The sequence below is a fragment of the Lucilia cuprina genome, chromosome 3, assembly GCF_022045245.1.
Source record: "Lucilia cuprina isolate Lc7/37 chromosome 3, ASM2204524v1, whole genome shotgun sequence".
Lineage (NCBI taxonomy): Eukaryota > Metazoa > Arthropoda > Insecta > Diptera > Calliphoridae > Lucilia > Lucilia cuprina.
In genome coordinates this window covers 46,036,485-46,048,529 of record NC_060951.1, presented here as the reverse complement: position 1 = coordinate 46,048,529, position 12,045 = coordinate 46,036,485, and the positions used below count along the sequence as shown (strand labels likewise).

General features: G+C 33.1%; 1 protein-coding gene across 4 annotated transcripts in view; it reads right to left on the bottom strand.

Moving 5' to 3' along the window:
* Positions 1 to 706: 706 nt before the first annotated feature.
* The window catches only part of LOC111685585, a 241,827-nt gene continuing 230,488 nt past the window's right edge, over positions 707 to 12,045 (bottom strand). For 3 of the 4 annotated variants that reach the window (XM_046947258.1, XM_046947260.1, XM_046947257.1), the window contains exons 4-8: positions 6,631 to 7,509; positions 2,752 to 6,230; positions 2,522 to 2,681; positions 2,284 to 2,452; positions 707 to 951 (exon numbers count right to left, since the gene is read on the bottom strand). In XM_046947258.1, the coding sequence (XP_046803214.1) occupies positions 747 to 951; positions 2,284 to 2,452; positions 2,522 to 2,681; positions 2,752 to 6,230; positions 6,631 to 7,509 (4,892 nt within the window). In that variant the 3' untranslated portion in view covers positions 707 to 746. The remainder of the gene's footprint in view (positions 952 to 2,283; positions 2,453 to 2,521; positions 2,682 to 2,751; positions 6,231 to 6,630; positions 7,510 to 12,045) is intronic. The other variant, XM_046947261.1, reaches the window with a different exon arrangement.

The window sequence follows — 12,045 nt, the reverse complement described above, 5'->3', positions numbered from 1 at the left end:
AGTTAAAAAATAAAATTAAATTATAAAAATATAGTATTAATAAGATTTAAAAGAAATAAATGTTTTCTTTTAAAATAATAGTTTGTTTGTTTTGCTTAAAATTAAAATTATGTATAATTGAAATAATAATTATACAATTTACTTTGTTTAATATGTTTTTTTTTTAGTTTAGTTTAATTTTGTTAATTATTAATCTTATATTTTATGCCTAAAGATTTTGGTTAAATTTTGTATATAGTTTTTTGCTGTTGTTGTTAGTATTTTATTATATTTTTTTATTTTTGCTAATACTAAATGTTTGTTACCTTGTTTATACTTTATACTTTTTTTAAATTATGTTTTAGTCTAAAGGTTTTGACATTGTTATTTATGAGTTTTCTTTTAACAATAAATGTTTTATAAAACAATTAAAAATTATTGTTGTATTTGCTGTGATTTAAACTATATTAAAATAAATCCTTGTATAATTGAGAAATAGAATATCAATATAACATAATATATTTTTTTTCATTTTGTTATTTTTAAAAAGGCCTTAACAATTTCAATGCTTTTTTTTTGTTAAATACAATTTATGAGGTTATGTTTTTTACGTTTAATTTTAGAGTTTTTCTTCTATTATTATTTCCTCTATAGCTTTCAATACTTTCAATTTTCGCTTCTTATTTTATCTAATTTCTAATAAAATGTAGTTGTTGTTATTATTTTGTTTTTATATCTTTTTTGTGATAAGTGCTTGTGTGATCAGTTTATGATGTTACGACATAATAATCCTGTTTATTTGGCATCTTAAGCAGACGTTTTGTTCGAAACTCATACGCCCGACGACAAAACATTACCAATTCCGGATTGGTATTATCGGGTACTATTCGTATACTATAATAATTGGGTCGTTTCGGTACAATATTGACGTCTTCAATATCTTCTTCAGCAGCACGTAGTCGTCGACGATATCTGCAATTAAGACGAAAATGTTTATATAGAAAAACTAGCAATCCCTGGGTGCTTCGCAACCCTAACTATGTTCAATATCGTAAAAATATCAAAAAGTACCATCGGAAAAAACGAAAAAGTACAAAGATCTCTTTCAATAAATTCTCATTTAATAAGGACCGTATGTTCCGGTTAACCATTATAAAGAATTCATTTGAATAATAGAAAAGTACCAAATAGTTCCCACTTCCAGAATATTATTCAGTCAAGACCATGTATGTTAAAATTAATGTTCCTAGGTTAAATATTTTAGAAAATTAAAAAAAGTACAATTTATGAGATAAAGAGTACTAAAAAGTTATCTCTTAAAGGATCTTATTCAATGAGGACTGTGTATGTTTAATAATCATGTGTTTTCAGTTCATATTAAAGAACATACATAGAGTATCATTTAAAGGAAGAAAAAGTACCAAAAGTGGAATAAAGTTTACCTAAGTGGAAAGTACTAATAAAAAGAGTACAATGTTTCCCCTTTTCGCTTAGAAGTATACTTTTCCAAGAATTAAGTTTACAAAATGTTCCGTATTTAAATCTACATATATATCACAGATAAAACTCAAACGATTCAAATCTGCATTCATTTATTCCAGAAAAATTGTGCTTTAAAAAAGGTACCAAACAATTTACTCGAATTTGGTCCTACATATAGGCCTTAGTACTCGAATTCCAAAATAATATACCAAAAGCTTATTTTGTAAGAGTAAATAAACTACTTTTTGAAATTTTATATAAAAGTTTGCTCAATGAGTTTGAATAAAATTAAATTTCCCGTTTTTCCCCTTTTTGGTACTTTTTTACCCAGTGAAATAGCAAAAATTTTATTACAATAAATATTACAGAGTTAGTCCGTAATTCAATATGAATAATTCAATAAACTAAAAAAGCTTTCTTAATGTGCTAAAAAAAAGTACCATAAATACAGGTTGTCCCTTTTACATCCAAAAAAAGTACGAAACAGGTGTCTCATAATTTTGAGAGATGTATCCAAAATTTTTAGAAAAATTTGATTATGTTAATTAGTTTAAAAGTTATAAAGGGCTGAAAAAGGTATCAAAAATCGCCTTTGTTAAACATTTTTATCCCTTAAAAGTACGAATTTCAAAAAAGTACCAGACACCCATCTGCTCATTTTAAGAGTAGATACAGGTGCATTTAAAATTTTTCTTGTATCACTAATATTATGCAAGATATTTAAGAAAACCTGTTTTACCCGTTTTCCCCCTTTTTTACTCGTAAATGTGCAAATTTCCAAAAATCCCTCCTTAGTGGATCTACATAACCAAAAAAACTCACCTGCAGTATTCACTAAATGTTAAAACATAACACTTGTCTTCAATGCAGGCCACAGAATTATGATCTCGATGACGCGAGGCATAGACTTCGTCAGGACTATCACTGGGTTGTCGACCTTGTTCGGTATGTTCAGGACGATAATACCATAACAATGACATCATCATTTCTCCTGCAAACAAATTTCAAACATACATATTAATATTATTTTCCCATTTTTTGAAATCAGCCACAACTTTACCATCTTCTGGATTTTCCCATAGATGAGCGACTTTTGCCACATAGGGTAATTCATTTTCATCGTTTGCCTTTAGGAGTACACAATCACGTGAACGTATAATATCGCCCTCAAGATGACGCATAGCAGGATAACAAGTGCGAATAACTAATGGATCATCACTCTGCAAAAGAAAAACATAAATAAAGTATATAATTTTGAATTCCACGAAAATATCTAAAATATTTACTTACATTTAAAAATACAGCACCCTGGAATGGTTCTCCCTCCCAGGTCCAACCGTTATTCCACTTTGGCACCACATCACTGCGCGGTACCGCAGGCAGTGTCTCATCAACCTCAAAGGATACGGTGGAATGTTTTAGCTTTTGGCGTTTACGACTACCAAACTTGGAACGTGAACGTGATCTTTTGCCCGCATGCTGATGATGATGTGAGTGACATACTATGCGTGGCATAGGCGGAAGTATTGGTTGGAGGAATACAGTATTAGCAGTAGATGCAGTAGCGGTAGAGGCTACCTGTGTAATATCATTGGAATGTTGTTGCTGTTTTGAGACTGAAGACATCTGATCTACAGCTGCTAATGGTGTGGTTGGAGATGGTGATGTTATTTGAGCGTTTGTTTGAACAAGAGAAGTTTCCACTGTACCAGCCAGTGTTGTTGGGTTTGTTGTCATTTGATCTTCAACTTCCATTACAGGTTTATCCAAGATATGAGATTCTTTGTAAGATGTTGTTGGTATATCAATTAAAACTTTATCGTATTCATTATTATTAGTTTCTACTAGGGCCGAGTTTGAATCGCTACACTCAGATACTTGTATTTCCGGATCAAAGACATTATTAAATTTTGTATTGTTAAAAGTGTCCTCTTCACTCTTAGAACTCTTTGATTTTTTCGAGGATTTTGATTTTTTGCTATTAGAAGTAGTAGTAGTAGATGATGCTGATGACTTTTTGGGTTTTCTCTCTTTTTTAGATTTTGATTCCTTTGATCTTGATTTTTTATGGTTCGAAGTTGAAATTTTGCTAACTTTAGTTGGAATATCCGTATGTAGTTCATCAGCCTGATCAGACGTTGCTGGTTGAATTTCTTGACACAATTCTTGTTCAATTACACTCGAGGTAGTCTGTAAGGGAACTGTTATGGCTTTATGCGTTGACAAATCTAAAACTGGTCTTGTTAGTGATTCAAAGCTAATGATGACCTCTTCGCTGTTGTTCAGTTGACCTAAAGTTTTTATAGGTTTTTTGGTCTCAGATTTCGATCTTTTCTCGGAGGTGGTTTTAATTTTATTTTGTGTTTTTGTTACCAGAGGTTTTCTTGTTTCTTGATCCTCCAGTTTACTTTTGGGCAAATCCTTATGGCAGGGCGATGTTACTTTTAAGCTTATGGAAGATCGAGGACATTCTGGTTCCGAGAAATAACCTCTAGCTACAGCGTCAATAGTTTCTAGCAGATGTAATGGTATAGTTGGTTTTTTAGCCGGTTTCCCGCGTTTGGGTGAGGGTTTTGGTGTATTTAGGGGGGAATTATCAACAGATTTGTTGAGTTTGAGACCAATATTTGAGGTCATATCTGTTGCTTCAGAGGTTAATTTAATTTTGGTTTCCCGTTGTTCGTCCTCTTCAATCAAGTTGACTATGCTGGATTTTTCCTCTTCCTTTGAGCTTTCAACTGCGGTTTTGCTTTCAATTATAAGTTTTTCATGTTTAACTTCCCTTTCACGTTTAGCTTCTTTACGTTTCTGTTTTATCTCAGCTCTTCTTAGCTCCCTAGCTTCTCTCTTTGTCTTTTCTATGGCGGCCAATTTCTTCTTGCGTACCCTCAGTCTTTGTTTTTGTTGGTCCGTGAGTATTAGTTCTCTGCGTCGTATGCCGTTATTGATGCCATTATTTTTATTGAATTTTGTAGAATGTAGTTTTCCAAAACGAGATTTCTTATCGAATTTACGACTAAGACAAAGGTATGTCTTAGGCTCGGTCTGTTTGATTAAACTCTTATAACTATTGGGTGGTGATTTTTTACACTGGTTTTTATTAAATTCCAATATTTTCATGCGTTTTCCTGAGGATGAGCCCACAACAGGGCTATGGCAAAGATCGAGTACTTCATCGTCTGAGGCATTGCAAAGATCAATGTCACAGGGGGGCAACAAACGCATGCGATGCGATGGTTTACTTAGCGCCGAATTGAGTTTATGTTCTTCCAACTCCAATTGCTCACTTTCCTTAGCATCTGACGCTTTAATGATTTCACAATCATTCTCTATCTTCACTTTGCTTTCGCTTAAAACCTCGCTTAGGCTAACAGGCTCAGCCTTAATAATTTTAAGCTCTTCTTTGTCTGGTATGTTGATATGTTTCTGTGTAGAAGTAGCAACATGTTGTACAACATTGTTATGTTGCTGCAGCACTGTGTCCAATAGATCGTCCTCAAGTTTAATTTTTTCCGCTTTAATTTCGGCTTTCAAAAGTAGAGGTGTGGTAATTTCTTCTATTTCTTGTTTTGTGCTAACGGTTACTGAGTTGGAAGAGTTGATGGGTGCTGTTGGCGGTATGGTAACATTGAGCAACATGTTGCTAATATTATTTACATTTTTATTATGCTGAGGTGAGTTGTGAGCCGCCACTACTCTTTGAGGTGAGTTTAAAATATTACAGTGCATGGGTGAATTCGGTTGAGAACTGGAACGCGCTGTTACCAAGGCCGTAGGCTGGGTGGGCGTATTTGTTGAGGGGGCTATATTATTAGCCGAGTTAGGCTGTGTGGCTGCACCTGCATATACCATATTCCAAGCCATGGATTTGCCAATTCTAGCTCTTCTACCAACTGTTTGCTGGGCCGACTGTGCAGCTCCATTTGTAGGCTGTTGTATGGAGTTATTCTGCAAGGGCGGTGTGGTGGTAGTCAAATCATAGGCCTCTATGGGTGTAGCTATGGCCAACAAGTGATTATTGTTAGCTCTTTGAGGAGGTAACTGATGCTGCGGATTGTTAGCTTGTAACTTATCAATTGCCTCTTCTATATCCTCTTCCAAGGGTATGGCAGTCACTGTATCCTTGTCCAAGGAATCACGCAACTTGTCCTCATTTGTGCTATAATTCTCGGGAGGTGTTAGTGGTGTCAACACATTCTCCTCATATTGACTTTTGTTATCCGTATCATCTGTAGTCATTTCTGTTTTGACTGCTATCGATAATAGCGGTAAAGTCTTTGGTATCTCTTTGCGCATCTCATTATTTACCACTGGGGAGTTAGAATTTATGTTGTTATGGGTGGGTGTTAAATTTTTAACTGGGCCTCTACTGGTAGTCAATGCCTGTTGGCTGTTGGTGTTGCTATTGAAGCTGCTGCTGTTGCTATTATTGCTCTTGGCATTCATCATCAAATTGTTGCTGCTGCTGTTGGTACTCGAACTGCTGTTGTTGTTGTTGTTCATTGGTTTGTTGGTGTTGCTGCTGCTGTTGTTGTTGCTGCTGCTGTTGTTGTTGCTGCTGCTGTGTGACATAGTTACATTCAAACTGCTGTTGTTGCAGTGATTGTTCATTGTTGCTACGTTGTTGCTGTTGTTGGTTGAAGTACTGTTGTTGACGTTGTTGCTGTTGTTGTTGCTGCTGCTGTTGCTGTTGCTACCAATATGAGGCCCAGTATGGACGTTTTTTGGACACGATTGTTGCATTGGACACGGACATTGTGGCGGATATTCTAGATAAATTGGAAAAAATAGTATTTTTAGTTTTATTTACACGGATTATTAATCAAATTATTTAATTTAATTAATGGTTTTCAGCTAATTATCATAAAAATACGTTCATTTTATATTAGATATACCTAGTGTGCTTAGCTCCCCTTATTAAAATATATACAATATTTTTCCTATATGTACCTATATACAGCCACTTAAGATTCTTTTAATTAAATTATTAGAATAAACAAATTTAATAAAGTTTCATATACATTCATTCATATACGTATAGAAAAACTCTTGTCGTTGATTAGTTGCCAATTTGTTTCTATTTCTCAGTTTGTAGTGATCCTAATATTAACATTCTAGGCGTCCTAACCACAAAACTTCTAACTTAGTAAGAACCATACTTTTCCTTACCCATATACGGAGCCTGAATACTGCGTGAATAACACTGACCAGCTGCACCCCCTCCAGGACTATAACTAGGATAATAACCTGGCGGACCGGGATAATGTTCCAAATGTTGACTATGTGCTGCCGGACCAGCCGGTACTAACTGTGAGCCCCCTTGGGAAGGAGGACCACCCGATTGTGACGGTGGCGGTCCACCCGGAGGTGGAGCAGCACCCGTTGACGGTGGTGGTGCATGTTCATATAAATCCGCTGGTGGTGGTGGATGACCTGGTTGATAGTAGGGATATCTTCGGTAAGCCGAATGATGTGGTGGTGGCGGTGCACTCTGATAAACTTTGGTTGGAAAATATGGTTGATAGGCAGGTGGTGAATAGCATATGGGTTCACCGGGATATGGTGAGTAGTAATTAGCCGGATAAGCTGTGGAATAGTGCATTTGAGCATGCATCGATCGGGGATATGGTGAACCTTGATGAGCAGCAGCTGCCGCCGCGGCCGCTGCTGCGGCTGCTGCAGCAGCTTGTTGATGTAATTGATGATGTTGTTGCTGCTGTTGTTGTTGACTGTGATGTGCTGCCGCTGCTGCTGCAGCTGTGGTCGGTGATGTACCACCACTGGCACTGTGTGGTGGATAGCGGAAAGGTGTCAAATCCCCTCCAGCAATGAGTACATCCGTATCGGTTGGTTCCGTTGTTGCGGGATTTATTTGTGCAGTCGTTGGTAAGTGTTCATTACCATCGGCTGTGGGTGTTGTTGGTGTTTGCGACTTAATTTTAGTTGTAGTTGCTGGCAACAATGGCACATTTGGTGGTATGGGTGGACCAGCTGTTACTGGTGGTATAACATGAGGTGAGATCAATGGTCCAGCTGGTTGATAATAACCTACAATAAAGAAAAAATTATTTTTAGTAATACATTTTAAAAGTAGATGAAGTATATTTAATTAAATTTATTTTTAGTATTAAGTATTCGTTGTGGAATATTTTTTTTATTAAACATTTCAATATGATTTCAAAAATGGATATTAAGATATACTTATAATAAAACATAAATAAATAACTTATCCCACGTCATTTTTACATTTTCATTCTTTGCTCTACAATTATAGAAAATTATTTGTATTTTCAAAACTTTTGTGATAATTTCAAACAGGAAATGTTGTTACAGCTAGATATTTATCTATATTTTTTTTTTTGAAAATCATTTAAATCAGGAAAATTTTTATTATTTAGATTTATCACTAAATTAACAATATAAACAACAAAAAAACCGTAAATGCTGTCAACTTATAATAAAGCAACTACCAAAACTTTTATACATAGCAATTGCTACAAAAATTACCTCAGACTCTGACAGTTAACATACTCTCATACCTATCTAATACGGTGAAATGTTTTGTAGATGGTAAAAGTAACAGCAGCAACAACAACAACAAATGACAAAGTTTTACATAACTTCAAACATTTATACAAACACAACAGATCTTACAACTACTATATAGAGGAAAAAAGTTTTTAAAACTTTTTCCTCTACAGCTACAACACTCATACTATTGCTCATAACGGTGCAAATGAGTTAAAAAAGCTAAAAGCATATAAACTGAGAAAGAGGGAAGAATGCTAAAGTCTTTAAGACTGGTCTGTAGTCTAGAGAATATTGACTAGACTATTTTATAGATTAGCCTATAGACCAGACTATAGATTAGACTATATACTAGACCATAGATTAGACTATTTACTAGACTATATATTAGACTATAGACTAGACTATAAACTATACCATAGACTAGACTATGGACTAAACTATGGAATAGAGTATAGACAAGACTATAGACTAGATTATAGACTAGACTAAAGACTAGATTATAGACAAGACTATAGACTAGACTATAGTCTAAATTATAGACAAGACTATAAAGACTACACTATAGACTAGACTGTAGACTAGACTATAGTCTAGACTATAGACTAGACTATAGACTAGACTATAGACTAGACTATAGACTAGACTATAGACTAGACTATAGACTAGACTATAGACTAGACTATAGACTAGACTATAGACTAGACTATAGACTAGACTATAGACTAGACTATAGACTAGACTATAGACTAGACAATAGACTAGACTATAGACTAGACTATAGACTAGACTATAGACTAGACTATAGACTAGACTATAGACTAGACTATAGACTAGACTATAGACTAGACTATAGACTAGACTATAGACTAGACTATAGACTAGACTATAGACTAGACTATAGACTAGACTATAGACTAGACTATAGACTAGACTATAGACTAGACTATAGACTAGACTATAGACTAGACTATAGACTAGACTATAGACTAGACTATAGACTAGACTATAGACTAGACTATAGACTAGACTATAGACTAGACTATAGACTAGACTATAGACTAGACTTTAGACTAGACTATAGACTAGACTATAGACCAGACTATAGACAAGACTATAGACTAGACTATAGACTAGATTATAGACTATAGTCTAGTCTATAGTCTAGTCTGTAGTCTAGTCTATAGTCTAGACTATAGACTAGATTATAAACTAGACGATACTAAACTATACGCTAGATTATTAAATAAACTTCTAGTCTGTAGACTAGACTTGAATATTGCCTATTCAATACTAAATTCTAGATTATGAAATAAATTAGAAAACGATTTGTCGTAAAATTATTACAACTTGGGTATTGTTCCCATTTTTCAAAACTAACTAAGAAGCAATACGTTATAAACATATGCCCCGATGCAAAACTAGTTACTTACAAAGTTTTTCTTTTTTGCAGCTATTTATCTTAACTGTTTGTTGCTAGTATTTTAGGAGCAACTAACAAGCAAACAATTGTATGCAATGAATATTAAATATGCAACATTGAACAGTGGAAAGAAACAAAAAATTTTAGAGTAAAAAAATAATGTTTTATCGAAAGATTCTTAAAGAACACACAAACATATAGTTCCATAACTTTAGTTATTTGGAAATAATGAGTAGATTGAGACTTTTATCAAGTTACACACAATATATGATTTTCTTTTTTTTCTATCCCACTGTGCTGCAGACATCATCGCATTCGACTAAAAGTCATAGTTGCTAACTTGTATAATAGAATATATTGCACCGTGTGTTTGTTTGTATGTATTTCTTTCTTTTGTCTAAAACAAGTTACATGGTGTTTTGTTTTTAGTTGGCATCATTGATCTTTTTGGAAGCATAAATGATTAGGCATCAGCAATGCAACAGATTTAACTGCAAACACACTCACACACGGAGTAATAATAGGAAAAACTCCATCAGCAGGCAGCATCATAATAATCACTGTTTTGGACATCAAACATTGGCAGTAGTTAAAAGTAGCCAAACCATAATAAATGTTGCTTATTGCCATTGCTGCTGTTCCCGCTAGAGTTGGTGTTTTCATCATACAACAAGAAAATGTTATAGAAACTCCTGGCTTTTGTTGGCGGCATTAACAGTCAGCGTTTTTAATAAAACATTACCCCCTACTTAACTGGACAGTCGATGTTTGTCATGGACACCGAAGACGGTTGGCCAGCAGTGGCATGTAAAAAGTATATTTTTATCTTGCTTACTTGATCTTACTTATTTTCAATATGATCAGTGTTATTTGTATGTATAGATGAATAGTAAGTAGTTGGGTATATTAACTTATTATAAACTATTTGTAATTGCATTGAGGCTTAAAAGTTTAAGACCTTTTCAAAATTATAAACAATTATTTTGCTGTTTTTTTTTCTTGTTAATTAACTATTTTGTAATTGTTAGTAAAACGAATTAGATAATTTAAAGGAAATAACTTTCACTTTTTTAACAATAAAGGACTATAGATAATAGATAATACTAGACCTTAGACTAGACTCTGAACAAGACTATATATTAGAATAGACTGTAGTCCAAGGCTAGGCTATAGTCCATAGTCAGAACTATAACCTAAAGTCAAGACTATTGACTAAACTACAGATAATTCTGTAGCTATAACTATAGTACAGTTTTTAGTTTAGTTGCAAGTTTTTACACTTGAATTTATAATAAATAATACTAGACCTTAGACTAGACTCTGAACTAGACTATATATTAGAATAGACTGTAGTCCAAGGCTATACTATAGTCCATAGCAAAACTATAACCTAAAGTCAAGATTATTGATTAAAATATAGATAAGTCTGTAGCCATGATTATAGTAGAGTTTTTAGTTTAGTTTAAAGTTTTTACACTTGAATTTATAATTTTCGTTGTATAATAAAAAAAGTTATAGTAATTATTATTATTATTGTTTGAACACTTTATCGCATTTAACAAATTAACAAATATAGTTTTATTTGTTGTAGATTAAATAAATTTAATGCTAAAGTAACATTAAAACAAAGCATTTCAATTAACAAATTGTCAGAAAACACGTAAATCGCATCTAAGAAATTATCACTTCTACAATCCAATAAATATATTATTTGATTTATTTTCACATAAAAATTACACCTATATAATTTATTAATTCAGTTCGTGTTATAATATTAACAAGAAAGATATCGTTTAAATCAATAAAACGATACCCAAGTCAATCAAAAAAATACTTAACAAAAATATATATGTCGTAGGAGAAAACAAATTGTAAATGAAGATGAAATTACCACGCACTCTCTTACACACATCATAATTTCATCATAATCAGTCAATTTCATGGTATGTTTGCTGTCATTATTAAAATCATCAGCTGGGAACATCCCAATAATCTTCATTATCCAATGTCAAGTGTTGATTTTATATTGTCAAAAAAATTTTATAAATATTTTATAAAATATCATATCACCACTTTCATATCAAATGTCGTTCGTTCGTTCGCCGTCATCATCATCACCTCCTCGTATACTTTATATAAATGCCATCTAGATTCTAGATGTCATCAAACCATCTGTGAGTTTGATGGTTTGTTTATTTATTTGTATGTTTATATTTATAGTACGTGCGTTTGTATGTAAATATATTTGGATATTTGACTGTAGAGTTACAAGTCATTCATGCCTTTACTCTTCGTTTACTTATCTATACGCATATTAAATTAAATTAATTCATAATAAACACATATGTATTTAAATATAAGGAATCAGTTTTACATCAAATCCTAGTTGTTCAGGAAATTCTGTAAGGTTAATAGTCAAGTTTGTAGTCTTGTCTAGTCTATAATATAGTATATGGTCTAGTCTATAGTCTTGTTTATAGTCTAGTATATAGTCTGGTCTATAGTCTAGTGTATAGTCTAGTCTGTAGTCTAGTGTATAGTCTAGTGTATAGTCTAGTCTATAGTCTAGTCTATAGTCTAGTCTATAGTCTAGTCTATAGTCTAGTCTATAGTCTAGTCTATAGTCTAGTCTA